Here is a 24,455-nt window from a genome sequence, read left to right as displayed (position 1 = left end):
TGCTTGAAGTGGCAGTTTCTAAAAAGAACATTTTGTTCAGAAAATCAAGGTAATGTATTATGTTTGAGGATGTTTCTAAATGTTACATGTCATCTTAAACCATAGTTAAAATAGCCCCCAACTAATTTACACCCTTAGTAATTCTATTTCTAGATACTGCAGTGCGAAATCCAGGTAAATGTCAACATTATCATTAGATAGACTGGCAAAAACTACTCTTCAGGCATGGCATGAGACACATGAAATAAACTTCTGTGTTTCTGTCCATTATATACCAATCTCTGAAACATCAGTGCCTTAACTTTTATAAGCCATCAGTAAATGCTTTTGGTATGATTTATCCAAATCATAGCACAAGTGGGGGAGGGACAGAGAGAGAGGGAGACCCAGAATCCAAAGCAGGCTTCAGGCTCTGAGCTGTCAGCACAGAGCCCGATGTGAGACTCAAACCCACGAACTATGAGATCATGACCTCAGCCAAAGATCATGACCTGATCATGGCACTTTACCTACTGAGCCACGCAGGTGCCCCCAGAAGTAAATAGAACAATGAAGGGAGAGTAGTAGTTTCCTTGCTTACTTGAGTAAGACCAGAGCAAATGATTTATTCTTGTCTGTTTCCTACTGAGGTTTTGTGATTAGGAACTATTTGACGTTGAAAACTGGAGGTGCTCTAACCTTTTGCAGAGACTGAAACACTTGTAGAAGTAGGATTTCTGAGATGTGCTTCTGTGGGGGAAGAAAGGTTAGACAAGTCCCTTTGTCTACCAGAAAGTCTTAGGTGCTCATTCAATGGGAATGAGCATATGCTTTCAACATTGCCCTATTCTACATGAACCTAATAGGAACTTCATTGAGAATAAGAAAAGCAGTTAGTAACTTTAGGGTTTTTTTTTTAATGTTATACTTATTTTTGAGAGCAAGAGAAACAGAGCAAGAGTGGGGGAGGGGCAGAGAAAGAAAGAGACATAGAATCTGAAAACAGGCTCCAGGCTCTGAGCTGTCAGCACAGAGCCCGACGTAGGGCTCAAACTCACAGACCATGAGATCATGACCTGAGCTGAAGTCAGATGCTTAGCCAACTGAGCCACGCAGACACCCCCAGTGACTTTAGTTCTTTATTGGAATTTTTCTTCTGAGAATAACTAAGTTTTTCCCTCATGTAAACATTTTCTCATCTAAAGCTTTAAGTCCCATTTTCTTCTTTAAAGAGAAAGCAGTGAGGTTGGCCATCACTGACAGTGCCTCTCACAGACATTTCCCCACCACCCAGGACTGCTAATCTACCCACTCTGATGACTTCTTGTTGGCAGCTGATTCCCAGCCTGTGGAGATGGAGGGGGTCGGGGCGAAGCCTCACTCTTCTCAAACCTATTACTCTTGTTTAATGTTACTCTCAAATTCTCTGTTTTGTGTTCCTCTTATTTTCTATCAAAACTTCCAGGTGTAGAAAAGCAACATGGGAAAGACTCACTAGTTTCTACCTCATATCTAGTTTCAGTCTTCCTCAGAGGCCATGAGCACAGTGTGACCTAACTGAATGAAGTGTAAAGGGGGAGGAAAAAGTGAACTGCCATTAAGCAAAACAAAATAAAACACATGGACTTTTTAAAAAATATTTTTTGTTAATGTTTATTTCTGAGAGAGAGACAGAGAGAAAAAGAGAGAAAGAGGAGGAGCAGACACAAAATCTGAAGCAGGTGCTGGGCTTTGAGCTGTCAGGACAGAGCCTGACATGGGGTTCGAACACATGAACTGTGAGATCATGACTTGAGCCGAAGTCAGAGGCTTAACTGATTGAGTCACCCAGGTGCCCCAACACATGGGCATTTAGAACAAGAAAATAAAGGAAAGAAGGAAGAAAGAAAGGATGGGGAAAAGGAAAGGAGGAAGGAAGGGAGGGAGGAAGGAGGGGAGGGAGGAAGAGAGTCCTGTAATATTTGTAATACCATTGTTTCTTCACATTTTCTCACTTGCCAATGTTTGGTACGTGTTGGCATCTCTGAAAGCATCTAGTTCAATGCATGTTTGTTGAATTTTCCAAATCAAGATCTGGTTCATAAAGTATAACTCAATTTGATTCTGATCACTAGACAACTCAGGCCAAGAATCCTGTCTCCTCAGGCAAATCAAACTCTACAGATATTTTCTTTCACTGCATTTATTATTTTTTGAAGTAAGAGCAAAGAAATTCACAACAATCAGAAAGGCATATTAGAACACTGAATTATAAAGATAAAAATAAAATCATAAATGAGGCCAGAGTACTTTCTGTATACACAAAATGGAGAGAAGCATGTTTTATTTTAATAAAAATTACTATAGGAGATAAATACTATGCAACCTTACAACACGCGCTCTTTTAACAATCCATGTGAATTTGTGCACAATCGAGCATCCATTTTATCTTCAAAGATATCCCAGAATAAAAAAGGAGCAGAAATTACAGTGAAATTTTTGAAAGTGGTCTCCTAAACTTCATGAATTTAGACTGTGAATTGATTTAAATCACTGGTCCACTTCACGGTTTTCTTGCACCAAAACTGTGGACCATAGGAAGAGACGGAAGGAATGTAAACTCTGGGCATTCGTCCTTAACCCACAAATCTATATGATTCTAGGGAACGACTTCTATCTCTGGAGATTTGTTCTATAAAGCAGCAGCAGGAGGCTATTTCCTTAGGGATAATAATCCCATAAGTCACAAGCCTGGAGTGCTTCTGAAACACAGGCTCTCGGTTACTGATTCCATGGATTGGGATCAGGCCCTAGAGCTCACATTTCTAACAAATTCGTAAGGGACACTGATGCTGCATGTGCTGGAACCATGTGTTAAGAGTCACCTATTTAGAATGTCTTCCTCAGAAAACTGATTCCTCATGGAGATCCAGTGCGTTAGGCTGCCTTTTTTTAGCTTGACTGGGTGACTCTTTCCTCTCCGGTCCACAGTACAGCTTCACTCTGCCAGACCTATTTCCTGACCCTTACATACACTGATCATCCTATATCTTCCGTCTCTTTTCTACTCAGGTCTTTCCACCCATCTGAACCCCTCTATCAAGCCTCATCTCTGATAGAAAGCTGTATCCAACCATAGGCCAGAGGGATCTCACTTTTCTCTAAATTCCAAGCACTTATTTGCATGCGTGATGACACTGAACACCTGACACATTCCTACACACTAACTTCTTCCTCTAACTCCTTGCTCCAATCCCAGTGTCCCAAGGCCTCATTCAGATGCTGCCTCCTCCCTGCAGCCTCCCTGGCTCCTCTTCTTGACTTAGAAGGAGTTTCTCTTTTGAACTATCATGAACAGAAGGCTTGATTTCCCCCTTTCTTTTGGTATTTCCTCTGTGACTTGTATTCTTTTCTTAATTTCTCCCAAGAGACTATGAACTCTTGGAAGATCTGGTCTATGATACTCAACTTTTAATCCTCCAAGTGTTTTGTACATAGTATGGCAGTAAGTGTATTTATGTGGCACAGGAAAAAAATATACCTCCAAGATGGTGGAAGGCTTTTCTACTGCTTCACTAAGGCTCGCAGCAAAGCTTGTTCCCAGAGTCAGGCCCGTGGACTCTATTCAGTAGCCACTAACCTGCCAAGGTCCCTGGGCAATAAATCAGGAGAATTGTGTTTATGGAAATTTTACTGCTTTATTAGGTATAGAGGCCAATGTAAGCTAGGTGACAGAGATCGCTTGTCCCTATTCTCAGAATCCCATGTAAAGAATGACAGTATGAGATGCCTGAATTCTCTGCCAGGTGGTTTTATGCGGCTAATTCCCCAACGATCTCTTCGTCCTTTTAGAAAGTCCTCCTGGGGTCAGCTGAGCTGACTTCACTTTTGTCGTTTTTTACCCAAATCTCAGAGGGGCTAAGTAGCATGGACTTTCAAAATTCAAAGGTATAGAGCTAACCCTCACCTTCACTCCATTTAGCCCAATACAAGGTCTTTGGAAATCGGCTAAAACAAGCCCATTGCCCCATTGTATACTACTGAGGCGAGTTGGAGAACATTCCCAGCTGTGAAGTTCAATGATTTATACTTCCTTTTACTTAATTATTGTCACATAGTGAGCACTCAATATATCTTTGATATGTGCTCAGTTATCATCCAACTTTTTTCTCCTATATCTTCTCCTTTATTCAAATGTACTTACATTTTTGAGACTGACTTAAAAGTCAATTTGCCATAAAATCTTCTGTAAATTAATATATGAATTTAAAGTCTACCTTCCGTAATAATTTAAAAACACATGCAGCACCCCATTACTGGCAGTGAATGAGATTTCACTAACATCTTTTATTAACTTTCCCTTTTATTTCTCAAGTTTTCATATTTCCTCCTATCTGAGACTATACTGGTTTGGTCCTGAATGCTGATAAAAATCTCACGCTTTAGTTATGTCTCTGGGCTTCAAAGCTTTTCCATCTAATGAAGAATTAGTTGTCTGCTTTCGAACTCCAGCTTCTCTGGTTTGTTTCTATTTAGGGTTGCTAAATAAAAATAATGGAGAATCCTTGTATTCATAACTCCTTTAATTGCTTTAGTAGGATATTCAATCCAAATTATTTATGCAAATATACTATTTATTGATTTATGTAATATAAAAAGCCCAAGAGTCCAGTTTCAGGCACAATTGGATCTAGAGGCTCATTTACTCTCGTCGAAACAGTTTCTTTTCATTTCTTGATTCTTCCTTCATTGTGTTCGCTCCATTCTCAAGGAGATAGAATCTCCCCCACTGGTCGCAAGATAGCTACTTAGTAGCTCCAAGCTCGTACTTGCTCTGCTTTCATTGATGATCACTCAAAAAAAAAAAAAAAATGCTCTCACCCCACTCCCAATCCCAATGCCAAAAAAGTACCATGATTATATCTCATTCACTCTGATTGGGCCCTTTTCTGTTTCAGTATGAATCTCTGTGTCTGTGGAGAAGAAATATACGGAGTTACAGGTCCTCACACAGGCAGTGGGCTGGGCCAGCTCCGTGTCAGTATATGACTGGGCAGAGTCATTCCCCAAGGGCATGGGTGCCCTGTGCCCCGGCTGGCATCAAGCAGAGGGGCTCAGAGAAAGCAAAACCACAAGGTTTCTTTATACTCTACTTTCAGAAGCGATGACAATACTGGTCAAGAAGGAGAGAGAAGCAATAACCATGGGAGCTGGGTTGTACTTTTTGCTGGAAGCTGTAAAAACAAACACAAAGTTAGAGATGTTTTAGGTGGCAGAGTTTTTTTTTTAACGACCTCATTTCTCCTTTGATTCCCTTTTTTTAACTTAGAAAATTCCTAATAAAAGTATTGAAGTTGGCTACTTAAAAAAATATTCTCTCAGAGATTTTCTAACAGAAGTCAGCTTATTTATTTTGCACATGATGAAACAGGCACCGATAGGGGCGCCTGGGTGGCTCAGGCAGTTGAGTGTGAGACTTTGACTCAGGTCATGATCTCATGAGTTCAAGCCCCACATCGGGCTCAGTGCTGACAGCTCAGAGCCTGGAGGCTGCTTTGGATTCTGCATCTCCCTCTCTCTCTCCCACTTCTTGGTCTCTCTCTGTCTCTCTATCAAAAACAAACAAACAAACAAACAAACAAACAAACAAGAAACAGTCACCAAGAAGTTCAGAGATTTACTCCAGGTTTCCCAGCTCTTAGGTATTTGAGACTTCCTGATTTGCCATCTTTATCATCATCAGCAACACTCCTCACCCTCACCATTACCCTCATCTAATTACCATCAGATTCATCATCATTATGAAAGCTCACATTGATTAAGCAATTCATTCCGTGCTATGATCTATTTTAAGCACTTGCTATAGATGAACTCATTTAATCCTCACAGTAAATCTATGAAGTATTTATTCTCATTATCCCCATTTTTCAGTTGATAAACTGGAGACACAAAGTGTGGAGAAATTTAGCAAGCATCATACATCTAGTGTGCAGTGTAGGCAAACATTCAAATCCGGGCAGTCTGGCTCAACTCTTTTTAACCACTATATTGCTTCTCCATATGCTGCATGTCCATTTTTTAATTACAAAGTAGGCCAAAAGTATTCACACAATCTTGCTTGGTGTGGTGTGTGTGTGGGTACTGCCTACACATGCATGTTCTTCACAGGAAGCATGAGGAAGGTTAGCCAGTTAGGTGTGGCTCCTGGAAGCAAGACTGGAAGGCAAGAAACTATGTCAGGTATCCCTACTAATTGGGAATTTAATGGGATGAGGATATAGAATGAGATGGAAGATAGAAACCTTTAAAAAGTGCTCTCTAAATAAAGAGTAGAATCTCCTTTTTAACCAGCTTTCACTGATTATTTAGGGTAGAAAAGATGTTTGGGGTAGGAAGACACTCAGCTCTGTGATTGCCTCAATATTTGAACAACTTGTTTGATAGGGTGACCCGATGATGGAGTTTCCACTACTTTCACATCATAATGCATAAAATCCTTTGAGTGTCCTGGAATTTCTTGGAACTCTATATATACAAACAATATTTAAAACCCCAGCTTTCACCAATTAGAGTAGAGAAGGAAAGTTCATAGCGTGTATGTATTTTTAAGCTTTTGCCAAACTTTGTGTTAAAATTGTATTATATGAATTCTCACAGGGACCTTGGAGCCATTAATACCACTGTAGCAGGTTATTCATTAGACTAACATTTTTTTGTTTTGTTTTCTCTCTTCATTGAGGCTGCGATCATAAAGACCTCTGACCCTGCCCTTTCTCACTTTTTAATGAGATAAGATTCTATTGATTGACAGCAAACCAATATAGCAGGTAGAAATTATGGTTATTGGAAGGGATTAGCTCTGGTGTTGAAGCTTTGCCCCTAGCTGACCTTTATCATTGTAGTCACTTTCGTGGGGCCTCAGTTTCCTCGTCTTGAAGTTTTTTTGGAAATACTCGGATCACTGTCACTTTGCTTCACAGCTATTATAATGAAGCTCCGAGAAGAGACAGACATCGGATATCACTATTCTGTAATCAGACTCATCCTCCAAGCCCCCTTCACCTGTTAACCCCCCTTCATAATAACCAGGATATTAAAAAAGTTGCTTTAGTTTTATTTTGTAAGCTTAGAGTAACCTTTCTTTCCTCTCCTGTTCTGTTTTCTCTGCCTTTCTTTTTTTTATTTTTAATTAAAAAATTTTTTTTTAAGTTTTCTTATTTATTTTTGAGAGACAGAGAGAGAGACAGCATGAGCAGGAGAGGGTCAGAGAGAGAGGGAGATACAGAATGTGAAGCAGGCTCCAGGCTCTGAGCTGTCAGCACAGAGCCCGACGCGGGGCTCAAACCCACGAACTGTGAAATCATGACTTGAGCTGAAGTTGGACGCTTAACTGACTGAGCCACCCAGGCGCCCCTCTCTGCCTTTCTTACAGTCATTAAACTTCCACCTTGCACTTTATTATTTTTTTACACAGACAATATCTTTATTTAGGAGAAAAAATGAAAAACGTGAATTGAATTCAATGCAGTCTACAAAATCTTTCATTTAAGGATACTTTGCATTAAATTGACATTTGTAGTTGGTTTTACTTTTAGACTATCTACCCGGTGCTTTGGATTCCGTCTGTACCTTAGTAGAGTATTTTTCAAATTAGAGTTTGCAAACCATGAATGCCTTGTCATGACCATCACTCTTTAACAATGTAATAAAATGGGTTAGAATAAAACACTCGAGTTAAACGGCATGCAAAAAGGTGAATAATTGTTATATGTGCGTGTGTATATTTGTAATTTACATGTATGTGAAGTGAATTCTCCTAATCTAGTTACAGTCACAGAGGACTGAGACTAATGGTAGGTTCTTAGTAATATTAAAAAAATTTTTTTTACGTTTATTTATTATTGAGAGGCAGAGAGAGACAGAGCATGAGCATGGGAGAATCAGAGGGAGGGGGAAACACAGAATCCGAAGCAGGCTCCAGGCTCTGAGCTGTCAGCACAGAGCGAGACTCTGGGCTTGAAATTACAAACTGCAAGATCATGACCTGAGCCGATGTTGGACGCTTAACCGACTGAGCCACCCAGCTGCCCCAATTCTTAGTAATATGGAGAAAACAGTCATGGGATTGTTGTCATTAAACATGGGAAAGGGTCCTACTTTTGTCATTTATAAGCTGAATGATCTCACACAAACCATTTAACCTCTCTAAACCTCGGTATTTACATCAGTACAGTGAGGTCAGTAACCCAATATACAGGGTGGTTGTAAAAATTAAACAGACAATTTGTGTGAAAACCTTTTATAAATGAAATTGCTCCATAAATATCATTTTTACTAGTGTCCTATAACTTAAATTTGGTCATCTGTATCTTAAGGTATACAGCCTGGGGAGAAACACATGATTTTTATACCTTTTATTTCATGAACTCTGAATCTGTGAATTATACCAGATTGTTCAGAAAGAAAGAGTCCATCCCTTGGAAAAAACCAGAAAAAGCTAAAACCAACATGCAGTGTATCTAGGTGATCTGATATTTGGAGTCAACTGCTATCTACAGCTCATTTCTGTCAAAATGCAGAGATTAATGAGTGTTACTATTTTAGAGCGTTCTCTAGGAAAAAGCTGGCACTCAATGGTAAGCATTGTTTCTTCTGCCTCTTCTTTTGTTTTATTTTTAACTGTCCATGTCACTGAAGCCCATATTTGTGCCGTTAAACTATTATTCCATTTTCATGTGCAAAGTGCTTTGCAGAGTTTTTCAGTTGTGTTTGAGAGTTTGGATATCAAGTACTACCACAACATTCCCTCTTGCCCCCATTTTGTGAATAAAGGCTTATAGGCTGTCATTGACACCGGGCTATGTAGCTACTAACATAGCAGCCCTTCCTGGCTCCAAAGTCTCTTCTCTTTCCATCATTCTGTGGTCTCTTAGATTCATTCAATTACTCATTCTTTCATGCATTCGGGTGAGATAGACACTCTCCTTCAAGATGTGATACCACAAATAGGGAAAACGAATTTGAGGTAAAGCTCAGAGTAAAAGAACACAGGAAACAGGAAGTTAATAAAATAAATAATATCTAACAGTAGCAGTAGCTGAAGGTTTGGAGTACTTACTAGCATCAGGTATTCTAAGAGGTTTACATGTATAAATCATTTTATACTCACTAGAATCTTACAAGGTAGGCTTTGATTAAAATTTCCCCCTGAAATTAAAATTTCTTCATATTTCTACATGTAAAGAAATGGAAGCACAGAGGAACTAAGCCATTTGCCCAAGTCCTCACTGCTAGTAACTGGCAAAGTTAACATGTAAAACCAGGCTTACTACAAACATTGACTGCATTTTTTCCAGAAACATGCTTAAGAATTTTGATTATGTGAAGCATTTTAACAAATAAATCCTTCCTTGTGAATCCAATGATACAGAACAGAGCATGTATTTGTGTGTGCACAGAATTTTGGCAAGGATTATTGTCTTGAACAAAGCAACATTTAAGGACAAATAACTAACGTAACATATTTTGAGTGTTTCAGTGAGCATGAAACATCTGTTTCTATGGTAACCAGTATAGGTCATAGGAGGGGTGAGAGAAGAATCAGAAGGGAAAGCTGTTAGTTTAGAATGTCTTAAGCAGTTTTTCTTTTTCAAATGGACTCGCTTAAGTATATTATGTTACCAACTTGACATTTTGACTCTCTGAAGGCGACAGATTCCTGGGTACTCTTTGAACTTGGGAGCTGTAGTTATAAGTTAACAGAACCAATTTTGAAATAAATTGAAGGACTGAAGAAGCTATGCTCTCTAATCTACTGTCTTTTCATTGGGAGAATTACAGTGTCCTGCTGACCAATTTTAAAGGTCTTCATGTTGTCTTTCAAATATGTTGTCTGTGAGATTAAGAGGGAACAGGAGAAGAAACAAGTCACTGGGTGAGAGGGACTTGTTGAGACATAGAGTAGCTTGCGGCTTCTGCTCAGGAGAGAAAGGATAAGAAACAGTCATGGGAGAGGATTCCAGTTTCATGAGGAATTAGATCTCAGTAGAATGCCATCTGTGAGTCTCTAGATGGCTGAGGTTGATGGTGAACAATAGCAGTTATCTAGAAAAACAGGTCTAGAGCGAGTCCACTGATCTTACTCTCTTCCACTGAAGGACTCCCAGAAAAGAAAAACACACCACCACCTTCCTCCTCTTGTTGTTAATGTATGGATCAATCCAATACAGCTCCAAGACTTTGGGATAAGTAGAGTGTTAGTTGTTAGTTAACAGAAATGACTTAAGGAAAGTTTCAGAAATAGCTTACTCACTGAGAAAACAAATACCACTGCAGTGAATGGCTGCAAGCATTGTGAAGTTAATCAAACGTTTTTTGTAGTCAGTAGAGAGAGGTGCATATTGGTTGTGTTTGTCTCAAGATAGTATAGTCTTTTTGTACTCAACTAAAGCGTCTGTGCTAACAACCAGCCGAGGGCAGCCTTGAGGTTTTCCTCTCAGTTGGCCTCTCTAAGAGGCTCAGGGAAGGCAGGACCAGAGCACAGAGCAGCCTTCTCTGCAACTTTCAGTCAGAGCCAAAGGAGGTAAAGGAAGAATGGCATCACAGCAGCTTGGGCTCCTTCCCCTCCCTCTCTCACTCTCAAGTATTTTTGTAGTTGTGCTGGCTGGGAAGAGATTCCAACTCCAGCTCTTGGACTGCCATACAATGTCTCTGCCCAAAACATCCCCCTCTACGACCAGTGGTCATTTCATTCCTCCATTTACAAATTCTTCCCAAGACTGCACAGCTGGCAAATTTCTAGGAAAATTTTAGATATGATAACTCACATTGCAAGTGACCACATTCCAGATCATTTATATTGTGGCTATAGCTCCTTCTTTTTTGACCAGGGGTTGAGCTTTCTAGAATATTTTCACATCCTAGTAAGTACTGAAACTGTTTTCAGTCAATTGAGTTATCTGGTCATCTGCTCCAACACCCAGGTCATGTAGAGGCATTGAAAGAAACTGCTTCATTTATTTACTTGCTTATTCAACAAACACAGATTGAGCACCTCCATGTGCCAGGAGACTAAAATTAACATTGGTTAACGTTTATTTACCATTTACTATATGCTAGAGAATATAGAAATACTTTAGTATTTTATTTTATTTTATTTTATTTTCACAAGAGACCTGGTGGGGGGGTCTGTACTTTAGTATTTTATTTTATTTTATTTTCACAAGAGACCTGGTGGGGGGTCTGTTATGATGCTCCTTACATAGCTGAAGAAACGTAGGGAGTTTAAGCAACTGGACTAAGAACACAGCTAAAACATGGTATCAGCTGGATAGGAATTTATACAGAGTGGATCTGGGGTCAAAGTGCCTGGAGATTCCATGCCAACCTCTTAAATACTATGTAGTCACATCCCTGCCTACAAAAACCTTACACAGCACTGCAAGACTATTGATTCCCTTAAGGATGATTTGTGATTTCAAATATCCAGTCAGGACCAACCAAGCTTCCAGAATCCAGTGATATGCATGGCTACTCGAGCTAAGCCTTAACTCAAAGTTGTGCTTGAATAGCTTCCTGACAGGAAAGCAGAGATCATTAATTTGATGAGGAGGGTCATGGAATACCTTTTCTTTGAGACTTACAGGAAGAGAATACGGGTAAAAGTTTCTACTATATACTCCTATTTCTCAGTTTCCTGAGAGCTACAAACATCATGAAATTAATACAACTTTTTGTAATAAGTAGAGGTAGGTGGATATTGATTGTGTCAATGTCCTATAATGTTTTACTTAATATATTTTATTGTGCTCATCAGCCTACTAGAAAAATTTTTCTCTCTAACTACATCATGATGAGGATGAAGCAAGAATGTAGTGTAGTGTCAAGTGTAATTTCAAAGAATCCTGGAAACTGGCTATGAATGTTCTCATTTATTATCACAATCTCACTGTTTTCTTCATACTCTAGTGTTTCATATTCTCCTCTGCAAACACTCATCTCTTGGTATTAATGTTCTTGGGGAGATCTTTTGCTTGGTTCAACCAGGTTAAGTGGGCATTATTCCAGATCCTGGAGTAATTTCTATGTGTTTCTAGTTCTAGATACTCATTTCATGCATATTGCTGCCTGCCACACTTCCAAGGAGAAGCAGGAGGAGAAAAAAGTATTGATAGGTCACCTCTCCCCTGGTCCGTGTTTGCAGATGGCCCAGAGTGAGCAGGCCCAAGACCTCAGCGTGGATGACAGTTTCAGGCTCTTTGTAACACTGCAGCCCCAAAATGTTGAGAAATACTGACAGCCTGAATTACTCACAATACCAATAATGATGGAGTAAAGAAAGATTCAGGGATATTTCAAAGATAGATACTGCAGTTGTGTGAGTGGGAAAGAGTACACATGTGGCTAAGGACAGTCTTCCTTCTGAATCAAACAGGGCACAGCACTTGCCACAAAACTACCCTTTTGTGCTCCGACTGTGGCTGGCAACGTACAGGGATGGAAAGAAGTCAGCCACATATTTTTTTAAAAAGGGTTTATATCTATATATCTATATATTTATATGTATATATATATATAGCACATATATAGTATATATCTTATTATATATATTGTATATGTATTTGTTTTGTGATGTCTCCAATTGCTTATACTTCAATTCATTTTTTCATGGTATCATCAGAGCTCTAGCTAAAATACTGTTCTAATTGATGTTCCACTCCTTAAAAATTTCCAATGACTTCCCATTACCTATAGCATGAAGTCTGAAAAGTCCTTAGCATAGAATACAAGAGTTCTAATGATCTGGCTCATCTGAATCTTCACAGTCCAACCAATCCTGTATTCCCTTTCGACTCCTCCTACGTCCTACACTTCCTACATTCCAGCCATCCAGAATCGTGGAAACTCCCTAAAGACACTGGCTATTTGAAATCTCTGTGATTCAGCATATGCTGTTTTCTGCTTGAAATGACCTTTCCTCTCTTCTTTCACTGACAACCCCCCATTCCTACTTCAAGCCCAGTGTGGTCCTCTATGGTGAAGCCTTTCTCACTTTCTCCAGAGATAATGAGTAGCTTCCTCCACAGGGAAGCCACATACATTGCTTAAACATCTGGTGTGTTGCTTAATGCTTTTGAGTGTGGACAGTTGTTCCTATTTTCCTTTCTCATTAGACTAAAAATCTCCCTAGGATAGTGATCTTGCTTTATTCATTTCATATCGCCTGGGGACTCCCATCCCAGTTCCTGGAACATAGAAGATGGTTAATAGATAAGGTTGCATGAATAAATCATGCTCCCTGCCGTACTTTCAGCACTCCTTATTCCTGTAATGACCCCGACAAGAAAAAAATGAGTTTGAGGGAGAAGGTAAAAATGCTATATTTTATGTGCTATGTTTTTCAATAGAGGTTTACTCTCTGTGTCTAGAATGCCCTATTGCAGAAACACATTTTTCCCTCCTAGAGGTAGTTGAGGAGAAAGGAGAGGAAGGAAACCAAGAAGAAGGCAGGTTATCTCTAATCTGTTACTTCTACCATTCCCAAAGGCCAGTTTCCATGGTTCTGACCTTTCCTTCAACAAGCCTACTAAAAAAAAATAACTTTTATAAAAGAACAGTGGTCTTTTATAAGATTAGAGTGGATTCAACTTAGATCAATAATATAGTACCTTTTAGCAGCTGACAGTTATATGTGCTCTGGTTCCCAGCTGACTGCAATTGCAACCAATTTCCTCTCGGGTGGTAGCTCAAATTTACGACTTTGAACAACTCATAAGGAGGGATCAGGACCTCCTTCTTGAAGGAGACTTCTTCTATAGGTGCACCCAGACAGGTGAATATGGTAAGTAGAGTTTGTTTTTCAGACTTCTGTGCCTCTTTTTTTAGGAGGGACGTGGAGAGGAATTGGCCAAATCGGATGGTGGCACCTCTGGAGGCTTCCAAATTGATATTCTTCATCTCATGATGCACCTTATAACACAATGAATTATTCTTCCCAACTCTCTCTTTCCTTAGCAGCTGGATTGCTGAGGTCAGGTAATAGTGTAGGTATTTGAAATGGAATGAATGCTGGTACTCCTGTGGAGTCCTAGCAGCACTGGCCATGGCTCTGATGAAGTCTGTGCGAATGCTGTTGTTTGATGTATAAGCCAAGATGGCCACAGCATGTAAAATATTAATGTTCTTGGGGAGATCTTTTGCTTGGTTTAACCAGGTTAAGTGGGCATTATTCCAGACCCTGAAGTAATTTCTATGTGTTTCTAGTTCTTTTCTGAAGTAATCCCCTTGACTTAGCTTCTCCATGACCTGTTGGCTGCAGCCTTGGTACTGGTCATCAAAGGAATTTTGTGCCAAGTCAAAGCTGATGTTAATGGCAACCTATAAGAAAAGAAAAATTTTGATTTTAACTGCTCATATCAGATGGTAGATGTGGTGGCTGACTTGCTATACTCCATAAAGGCAAGTCTTTGCCTCAAAACTTATTTGCTGAAGTAAGTTTCACTCATAATCATTCCACACTATCCCGGTACCTCCTGTATCGGTGACTTGTGCTAGAGATTGAATTTGATAAATATTACTAAAAGCTCAAAAAGACCTTATCTCCTTAGGGAGGAAGTGACCCTTCTTGTATAACCAAAACCAGTATTTTTGTGCAGGGAGTACTTTGAAGATAAAAATTGTAATCTTAAAGTTTATGTATACCTTCTGTTTCCCCTATTGACTCCCTTCACATTCTCTCATGGGTGTTAGGACATCTGTCACTCTGTGAATACCTAAAACCTACAGTGAGTCTTCGAACTTTATTTAACTTTATATATATGCAGCCCTCTCTTATGACTAATTGAAAAAATTGAGGGGAATAAAAAGCATATATGCGGGTTCAAATATCATCTTTACCACTGAACTGTTGGGGCACACAGCTTTAGGTCTGATGGAACGTAGGTTTGTTAAGAGTAAACCTCAGAATGAGGCCGACTTGCCCACTTAGCTGCAGACAGTATTGGACTGTGGCCCCGCCCAAACTAAGATTCTGGTCATGGAGGAACACAGAGCTCATGCCCTTTGCCCTCGGACTAACTGCCAGGAAGAAGAGCAGAGTCAAACTCAGAAAACCCAGTTATTAATCATGATGTTACCAGTCAATGTGCCCAGCTCTGGGGGAGTGTACAGCGGTCAGGAGCGTGCCTGGGGAAGTTCCTCCTCTTAGAAGACAGGGATGGGAAAAGACATTTTCGAATGGGTAGTCCATTGACTGTTACTTATTAATATCTAGACTGTAGTAAAAGGTTAGAGATTTGAATACAAATTCTTTAAGCATCATCAGTCCATTATTTTAGAGCCCCATCTTCAATTATCCAAATTCTGAGATGTTTTCTTCTTGGAAAAGAAACTATGCTTTTCTAAGAGAACTCATTACATTAGGAGATAAGATTTCATCCAGTGTCAAAGATGTTGCAGCTAACACTCAAAAACATACCATTTGGTGTTTTTACTGTTATTTATGATGCAAAGATATCTAGTCATGTGTAAAATGGAATAGATTTTTAAGACTGCTTGATGATTTTAACCAATAACTCTTTATGGAAGGCTTACAGATAGTTCTACAGAATCTCTTTAAGCCAAAAGAAGCCAAAATCAATATCATGTTCTGTTCAATCTTGTAAGGTCTAAAACTTTAATATAGTACTCTGTCTCAAATATGTACTCTGTTATCTCTTAACATTAGGTGATTTTCCCTTATGCAGGACTTTAAATTATAATACTTCTTTTGACTTGATCCATATGACACAGTCTAAAGTCAAATAGGCTATTTCGCACACTTGTCTTACAGAAGCAGTGTTTTACTTACATTTTATGGAGAATCAAGAGAATAGCACTATGCCCCTAGCTTCCATAATGCCAAATGTATAAACGCTAAAGAATTCCGCAATTTTTGATCACTGTTTTCCACCCCCTTCACTAGCATTATTTGTTAAAATGTCTGAAAGAAATTAGATCCCAAGTGACTAAAGGTCATTTAAAGTTTGGCACCAGGAAAGTGTCCCATCGGAGCACTGACCATAGAGAAGTGTCCTCTTCAGTTGCACCCTACCTCCGAATTCCCGGTGGGTGCCTGCAGGGCAGAGAACAGCATCAGGAGAGGAAGCCGTCCTGGAAAGAGCCAGATTCTCATCAGAGGGGCCATCGGAGTACTTGGGAAAAGAATCCTCTTGCATCTGTTGGTCCATGGGTGGTATTTGTTTGTGTTCAAAGTACTTCTTTGCTCTTGCAGCTTCATCCTAAAGTGAGTGCCTTGTGTTCTCCTTCGGGATTCTCTCTGCGTGAGTCTCAGCAAGAAGGAACCTCCCTTTCGCGTTGTGTTGATGACTACCTACCAGCAGCTTTTCCGAGGGAAGAGATCAACTCCAACTTATTTGCAGAGCTGGTATTTCTGTGAAATTGCCAGATCTGTGCACCAAATAAGGGATTCTAAAGTGAACTTGATAAGTTTCCAATTAAAAAAAAAAATCTCTTATCTAGTCTTGTGTGGGGGGAATTCCAAAGGCCTGTTAAAGGTCAGGCTCAGCAGCTCAACCTTAACTTTCTCAGGAAGACAGGAAAAGGCACGAGCTAAACAGTGCCCAGGGCCAACCAACATTATCTTGAGCTGCAGGGTTTCATTGTGCGTGATATGATTGGCTCACACAGGTTGCTGGAAAGACGCCAACTCAAGGTGGGCCTGTCTGTCAGGCACATTTGGTGCTGCTGATAGGCCAGCCCTGCCCAGAAGGGGCTGATAAGGAGCAGCACACCTTTTAGGGTTACTGTCAAAAAGAAGGCTCGCATTGCTGCTTTTCCACAGTACTCTTGAAACTCTCTAATCCAGAAATTATACCTATTGGGGTCACAGCTCTTCTCTGTTTTCTCTTCTGAAGGCATCAGGTCCTCTACCCACTCTTTTTCAGTCTATAGTGAATCCCTGACTAGGGTCAGAAGACAGCCTCTAAACAGCCGACCTCAATCACAAGTAGGGTCCAGTGTGCTAAGTTCAGGCTGCAGAGGTGTTCTGTTAGACTCTGTCTCGGGCACTTCCCTTTGTTGTTTGAACATCTTTCCTCTATTCCCAATCATTAGGGTGATTGTTTTTCTTGCAAATCTTTCCCATTAATGCTTCCCATTTCATTATTTAACTGTGAAGAGAGACTAAGTCTTGTTCTTAGATATTCTGATATTTCTGGGGGGTACCTGTGTGTGGTTCAGTCAGTTAAGTGTCTGACTTTGGGTCGGATTATGATCTCACAGTCAATGAGTTCGAGCCCCATGTCAGTCAGGCTCTGTGCTGACAGCTCAGAGCGTGGAGCCTGCTTTGGATTCTGTGTCTCCCTTCTCTCTCTGCCCTTTTCCCACTCATGCTCTGTCTCTCTCTCTCTCTCTCAAAAATAAATAGACATTAAAAAAACATAAAATTATGGGGTTTTTTCCAGCACCCTAAAATAGTTTGTAATCTAAATTTTCTGGTGATCACAGCAGTTCTGTCTCATGAGCAAAGTTCAAAGTATTCAGACAAGTATAAAAGAGGATAAGAAATTACCCATAACCTGTCACCTGGACAAGGGTACCATTGAGATTTAGATTTTGGTATTACACACACACACATACACACATTTAGGACTGAATTAATATAGTATGCAATTTTTCACACTGTTTTTTCCCTTAACATTTTTAATGTAAGTACATCTCCTTATAGTTTAATAATTATTGAAAACATGGTATTTTTTTCTTTTTCTTTTTTTTTTTACATCTGCACTCTACTCCACCAGAGGTGCTACCATGCCATGAAATATGGAGTGGACCCATGGATCTGTCTCAGAAATAGATTGATCAGTGAATGGAACATAATAGTATCTAACTCATTGAACGCTTTGATCTGTTTTTAATTCTTAAAACAGCTTCTGGCCCTGAAAAATCAATCAATAAACTAAAACTAAAAAAATTAAATAAATAAATAAAGAAAGAAATATTTTTCAATTTATCATTATTTGTACTAAGGTTTATTAAATAAATTTCTTATATTTAGCTTGCTTTCAACTTCGTGATATTACAAGTAATGATTTGTGAGCCAGTTTTGCACATAAATCTTTGCATGCTTCTCTTCTTGTAACTTTAAGATGCAATTCTGGAGATGTGATCACAGATCATTGAAATACATTTTTTTTGGACTTAATGGAAAACACGATAAAATATATATCTCTTTAAGACTTTTAAAACTCTTAAAATTCTTCATTATCAACTATTAATTTGGGATATCGAGACGTGATGAACAGCACTAGAGTCTGAAAACTTGGATTGTGGGCTTAATTCTACAGCTTGCTGGCTGGCTCAAGAATAAGGAGGCTGACTTAGTGGGTTAAGTGTCAGACTCTTGATTTCAGCTCAGGACGTGATCTCAGGTTCATGAGATCAAGCCCGCATAGGGCTCTGTGCTGACAGGTTCTGTGCTGACAGAAAAGACCCAGCTGGGGATTCTTTTCTCCATCTCTCTCTGTCCCTCTCCACTCCCCCCAAATAAATAAGCCATTAAAAAAAAAAAAAAAGATGTTTACTGAGCTTCAGTTTCCGAACCTTATAGAGTTGTCCAAAGTAAATAATAGTTACCTTTTATTGGGAGTGTAATGTGTTTCATGACCCTTTTTTAAGGATATTATCTTAATCCACAAGGCAACTGTGAGGAGATAGCGTCACTTCCACATCACAGGTGCGTTTCCTGGGGCTGAGTGAGGTTAAATAGACTATCAGTGATCTCAGATTCTTTCCTCTCATCCCATTGGCTTCCTGTCTACAAAAATTTTAAAGGAGTCAAATGCCCTTTTATTTCTATTGTCTGTAAAAGTTTGTTAATATTCCTAATGTGACTTCCACGTCCAGATAATACCACTAGGGGGAAGCAGGAAACTTTGTAACCTTTTTATAAAACTCCTTTGTCCAGAATTTAAAGGAGGGGGAAGAGAGAAAGGGAAAGAAGAAATGGAAGGAGAGACAGAGACAGAGTACAGAGACAGAACCAGACAGAGAGAGGGAGGGAGCGAGGAAAAGAAGCGAGAATTCTGACTATAAAATGGAATAGAGAAAGACAAAAGTTCTGATGTGTGTGTGCACTTTTTTGTATTAAAATAAAAACAATATTTTCTGATATTTTTTAAATATTTATTTTGAGAGAGAGAGAGAAAATGAATGAACAAAGGAGGTACAGAGAAAGAGGAAGAGAGAATCCCAAGCAGGGATTCAGTTCAGAGTCCCATGAGGAGCTTGGTCTCATGGACCATTTTGCAGGATTCTTTACCTCAATACCCGGGGTTTGTCATCTCCCCGGTTTGAAGAACGAAAAGGTGGAATGTGAAAATGTGAGAAGTGAAAATGTGCAACAGGCAAAAGTTTATTGGAGTATAAGATTAGAAAGTAAGAATAGCACGAAAGCTCTCTTTGCAGAGAGGGGACATTTGAAAGTGAATGCCCTCGACTATAGGCAAGGGTCTTTGTTTTAGAAGGTTCCAGTAGGTTCCCTCACCCTCATCCGTTCCCCCTTGTTTCTTCTCAGGTTCCATCCTTACTGCTAACTCTAGGTCCTGGGTTGTCCATTCCTGATTGGCTCAATTCCATTGTGTGAGGAGTCAGACTGTGGTCCTACTGTCCCTTGTATAACACATGCTTTATGGTTTACTTCTTTTAGTTAGCTATTTTGACTGTCAAATTCCTGAGGGGAACCTGAGGGGGAGGAGGCAGTGTCTGTTACATTCTTAACAGGAACCTTAGGCCTGAGGGAGTTTTCTGTGGTCACAGGCTCCCAGCATTGTTCCAAAATATGTTTTTTTCCCACCCAGGGAACTCAGGTCCTAACCTTTCCCTTCCGGCCTATTTTATCCTATCTTTCCCTATCATTCCCTGAGAGCATGACTTGAGCTGAAACCACAAGTCAGATGCTTAACCAACTGAGCCTCCTAGTTGACCCTTTCTGACAAAGAGCAGAGTCATTAAAAATCCCCTTTTTCTTTGGGGGTTATTTTATGAAAGTTTGTATGTCATAGCTGGGAGTTCACTCAGTTACCATTTCTTTGATACCCAATTCTAAATGGAATCTATTTCTGCTGTCTTGGTGGATAAAAGGGATATGGGCTTTGAAATTGCACATAACTGTTGATATTTTGCCTTTATGTCTTCCTAGTTTTTGTGAATTTGAGCAAGTATGTTAGTTCTCAGTCTCATTTTCTTCACATGTAAAAATGGAGATGATATTGTTACGGAATCTGGTCTGGATCACCCAGCAGATGAACCAAGCAGCACTCGAAGATCTTGGAAGGCAGGAGGTTTATTTTACACCAGTGGGTTCTGAGGAGATCATTCTCCAGAGGTCTGAGCCCCAGAGCATCAGCACAGGAGACAACTTATAGTCTGTTCTGGTGGCAAGAAAGGTGGGAAGGAAAATCCGGAATGGAAGTCTTCGGGCAGGGACTGGAGTTCCCCTATCCGTCCTATTAGCCATCTGATAACAGATTTTCCCCTATCAATATCACTCATAGGGGGCCACGATGTCAGTGAAATTGAGATACTCTATAAAATATCGCGGAATGGATCTGTGAGCCATACTGCCTTGGAAGCAGATTGATTAGTGAATAGAGAGGCACTTTGGTTCAATTCTTAGTTCTATTGTGTCCTTAATGGTTGACCTTGGGCAAAATATTTTACATCTCTGCTCCTCAGTTTCCTGTTTCCTGGTGCCACTGACAGCAGCTTCTCAAGGCCTGTTGACTCCAATTATGTTCTACTTAGATTTATGAAAACCAGCAACTAATAGGGTATCCAACAAAGTGAAAGTTAATTTTTATTAATTTTTTCCAAATATATAGCTGTTTAAGAAAAAGGTTTTACCTGTTTTCTAGAATACATTCTAAATGTTCTAGACCAGTTTTCTAAAGCTACTAAAGCTACTTTTGGAACTCAGGTTGAAGTAGTTGCTACAGGGTCTTGTTGGGGGATCTGTGTCTTTTGCCACCAACCTAAAGGTTTTGAAATGACCCTTAGTACTTCCTGTTTGGGTCTTATTAAACTCTTTCTGTTGCTAGATCCCACCCTTTAACTGCAAAGTTCTCACTTCTGTCTACCTGCTTTGCTTCCTCTTCGGACCTATGATTGGTCACTTCAAATTTCTAAGACAAAGATGTTTATGTGTCGAAATATGATTGACAACTATAGAATGCTGTAAATTGAAGACCCAAACTGACACCATGACAGGCTTAAAATAAGCCTTAGAAACTAGAAGGCCTAAGTTTCAGCTTCCCTGAAACAATCAGGCAATTACACCTTGCTCAAGACTAGAAGAACCGCCCCTAAACAGGTCAATCAGTAAGGACCAAGAGGATGCTTAATATTCCTGAGGTGGGGGCTTGGGGGCTGGGGACTACAGATAGCTGCTTAATGTTAGTTAGCCAATCGCTCACCACTTGCCCTAGCCCCAACCCCAAACGTCATGATTGGGTCCTGCCAAATGTAACGGACACCCTAGAGATTCTGAGTGGTTAAGATTGTTACTAGGGGCTGTTGTATGATTATGATTGGATTACTGTGCCTATGTCATAATTTTCTGTAACCCCCCTTTCAAAACTCCATAAAAACCCTGCTCAGCTATTGTTCGGGGCTCTCAGCACGGATCCACTGCGTTGGTGAGGTCTGAGAGACCGAGCTTAAGCCTGAATGAATACCCTTTGCTTTTTCATGCATGACTCGGTCTCCCTGGTGGTCTCTGGTTTTTGGGGATATTGCAATCTGGGCATAACTATGATTGATTACTTATTTTGTCTTGCCAAAGCCCTTAAAAACTCTGAGCTCCTGTTCGGCGACGCTCTCTCCTGAGGACTTGCCAACACTCAGGAGGGGCCGTTTGGCTCAACTAAAATAAACACATACACCATCTCCGTTTGTGTCCTTGGGTTTCACTCTCGGTGACTCGCTTCAGGAGGGAAAGGTCTAACATCTACCCACTGTGAATTTTCCCCTGAACATTCTTACAGAAGAACTTCGGTTGTGTGTGTTCTCATTGTTGCGGAATCTGGTCTGGATCACCCGGCAGAAGAACCTAGCGACACTCGGAGATCTTGGACGGGAGGAGGTTTATTTTACACCTGTGGGCTCAGGGATGGTTCTCCAGGGGTCTGAGCTCAGAGCATCAGCAGAGGGAATAATTTACAGCCTGTTACTTCCGCATTGCTCATTAGTGTGTGCGACAAGCAGGGTGGGAAGAAGAACCCTAGAGGGGGAGCCTTTGATCAGACAAGTATTTCCTTATCGGTCCTGTTGGCCATCTTCTCACAGATTTTTCCCTATCATCATAATACCGAGATTTATAGTAAATATATATTTACTCTTGTTCATGGTTTGTGGCACACACCTCCTAGAACCTTTGTAATTTCTTAAACACTAAGAGCTATAGAGGCATCTTTTCCAGTTCCTGAAATAGTTCCAGAGCCAAAAGGGTGAAAAGGGTGTCTTTTGCTATTCCAAACAAGCCCCTTTACTACACCCAAGGTTATGTTACTGAAGTGGTGTTTTAAAGGCCCCAAAGAGGTTCTGGTTTGAGATGGCTACATAGGAAGGCTCTGAACTCACCTACTTCAGGGGGCACCCCAAATTACACTTATTAATAGAACAATTCCTCCTGAAGAACTGAGGGCTGACTAAACAGCTACTGAGCAACCCAAGAGAGAAAGTATGGCAATGGAACTGCGAGAGAGAGAGACAGAGACAGAGACATAGTAACAAAGGGAACCCCTATCCTTGGGGCTGCAAACACAGAGTGGGGAGGGACAATACTGAAGGTCTGTCCTCTTTTCTCTGTCCTTGGGCACAGGAAAAAAAAGCCCCATGGTTTGAAAGGGCAAGTAGGATATAAAAGAGACAACATTAGAACCCTGCCAAGTGGTGGAGGAGCTTTGGGAAAACGTTCTGGGTCAGAGGGCCAGAGTTTACCTTCTCCTGCCCCTAGACCAGGGCAGGGTCTGGACACTGAAACAGACAGGTGCGGTTGTCTCAATGAGACTGACACCTAGGTAAGCCCAGGATTCACAAGCCCACATCAGCACTAGTCATGCTGGGGCACAGAAAAAGGAGCTGAGTTTTAAAAGGGCCCAGGATGGGGCACCTAGGTGGCTCAGTCAGTTAAACATCTGACTCTTGATCTCAGCTCAGGTCTTGATCTCAGGGTCATGAGTTCAAGCCCCACATAAGGCTTCATGCTGGATGTGAAGTCCATTTAAACAAAGGGGGGAGGGAGAGGATGTGCCTGAGCTTTAGTAGGTTGGGCAACTGACTTCACTCAGGTCACGATCTGACAGATTGTGAGTTTGAGCCCCATGCCGGGCTCTGTGCTGACAGCTCAGAGCCTGGAGCCTGCTTCGGATTCTGTGTTTTCCTCTTTCTCTGTCTCCCCACTCACATTCTGTCTCTCTCCTTCAAAAATAAATAAACATAAAAAAAAGGGACAAGAAGATGTGGGAATGCTCTCCCCATGACTGCAGCAGGGTCTGGACATCATAAGGCATGGGTTGGGATGGCATAATTGGTGGGTCCAAATGCCATAACTGGTTGGTTGGATTGGCACAGAAAGCTTACGACCTCAGCAAGCCCAGGGTCCACAAACCCCCACCCGCCTTAGCCTTGCTGGGACACAGAACTGCAGGAACATTCTCTCCCCTCCACGTTAAAAGCACAAACTGTAGGAAGGTCTGAACACCATAAGGTGAAGGTTTGGTTGCCATAAAGGGCAAGTTCAGAATCCATAGCTGGAGGGTCCTGATGCCCTAATGAGCAGGTCTAGACGCTGTAACTGGTGGGTCCAGTCATCCCAGGGAGCTTGTAACCTTAGCAAGTGCAGGGTCCTAAAGCCCACACTACCCCCGTCACACTGAGGCACAGAAAGAAAAAATAAAGCTGAGATTTAAAAGAGTTGAGAAATTGTGGGAAAGGTCTCTCCCCATCCACCTAAAAAGCCCAGATTAGAGAAGGGTCCAGCTCACAGGGAGCTTGTGACTTTAGTGAGACCAGGGTCCAAGAGCCCATATCGGTCACCCTGTGGTGCTGGGGCACAGAAAACAGGTCATGATTTTGTGGGTTTTTGAAATTTTTTTAATTTTAATTTTTAATTTAGCATATATTTTTTACGTTAAAAATTTGTCTTGTTTTTATTTATTTGGTTTTGTTATTTTCTTCTTTTTTCTATTATTAATTATTATTTTTATTATTTGCTTTATTCTTTTTGTAAAAAGTCATGGTTTAAAGAAGTCTGTACACTGAAAACCATAAAATATTGATAAAAGAAATTAAAGATGATACAAGCAAATGGAAAGATATTCCATGCTCATGAATGGGAAAATTAATGTCGTCAAAATGTCCATAGTACTTAAAGCAATCTACAGATTCAATGCAATTCCCATCAGAATATCAACAGCATTTTCCACAAAACTAGAACAAAT

The 24,455-nt window shown here is 40.4% G+C and overlaps 1 protein-coding gene across 1 annotated transcript; it reads right to left on the bottom strand.

Moving 5' to 3' along the window:
* Window positions 1-4,523: 4,523 nt before the first annotated feature.
* Window positions 4,524-16,318, bottom strand: ART4 (ADP-ribosyltransferase 4 (Dombrock blood group)). The gene is made up of 3 exons (XM_029954984.1): window positions 16,049-16,318; window positions 13,626-14,334; window positions 4,524-5,192 (listed from the first exon to the last, which is right to left on the bottom strand). Exons 1-3 carry the CDS (start codon window positions 16,232-16,234, stop codon window positions 5,101-5,103), a joined length of 987 nt encoding a protein of 328 aa, XP_029810844.1. The 5' UTR covers window positions 16,235-16,318; the 3' UTR covers window positions 4,524-5,100.
* Window positions 16,319-24,455: the final 8,137 nt, after the last annotated feature.

The sequence above is a fragment of the Suricata suricatta genome, chromosome 10 (assembly GCF_006229205.1).
Source record: "Suricata suricatta isolate VVHF042 chromosome 10, meerkat_22Aug2017_6uvM2_HiC, whole genome shotgun sequence".
Taxonomy (NCBI): Eukaryota; Metazoa; Chordata; class Mammalia; order Carnivora; family Herpestidae; genus Suricata; species Suricata suricatta.
The sequence above is the reverse complement of the archived record's forward strand: the minus strand, read 5'-3'. Positions and strand labels throughout refer to the sequence as shown.

What these genes read in the sequence shown, in the direction of transcription:
- ART4 (XM_029954984.1), bottom strand. Translation starts at nt 16,234, where the DNA reads ATGAAGCTGCAAGAGCAAAGAAGTACTTTGAACACAAACAAATACCAC. An exon ending in CACCCACCGGGAATTCGGAG is followed by an intron (nt 14,335 to 16,048) that starts GTAGGGTGCAAC and finishes CTTTTCTTATAG; the next exon opens with GTTGCCATTAACATCAGCTT. An exon ending in TAACTGTCAGCTGCTAAAAG is followed by an intron (nt 5,193 to 13,625) that starts GTACTATATTAT and finishes TTGTTTTTACAG; the next exon opens with CTTCCAGCAAAAAGTACAAC.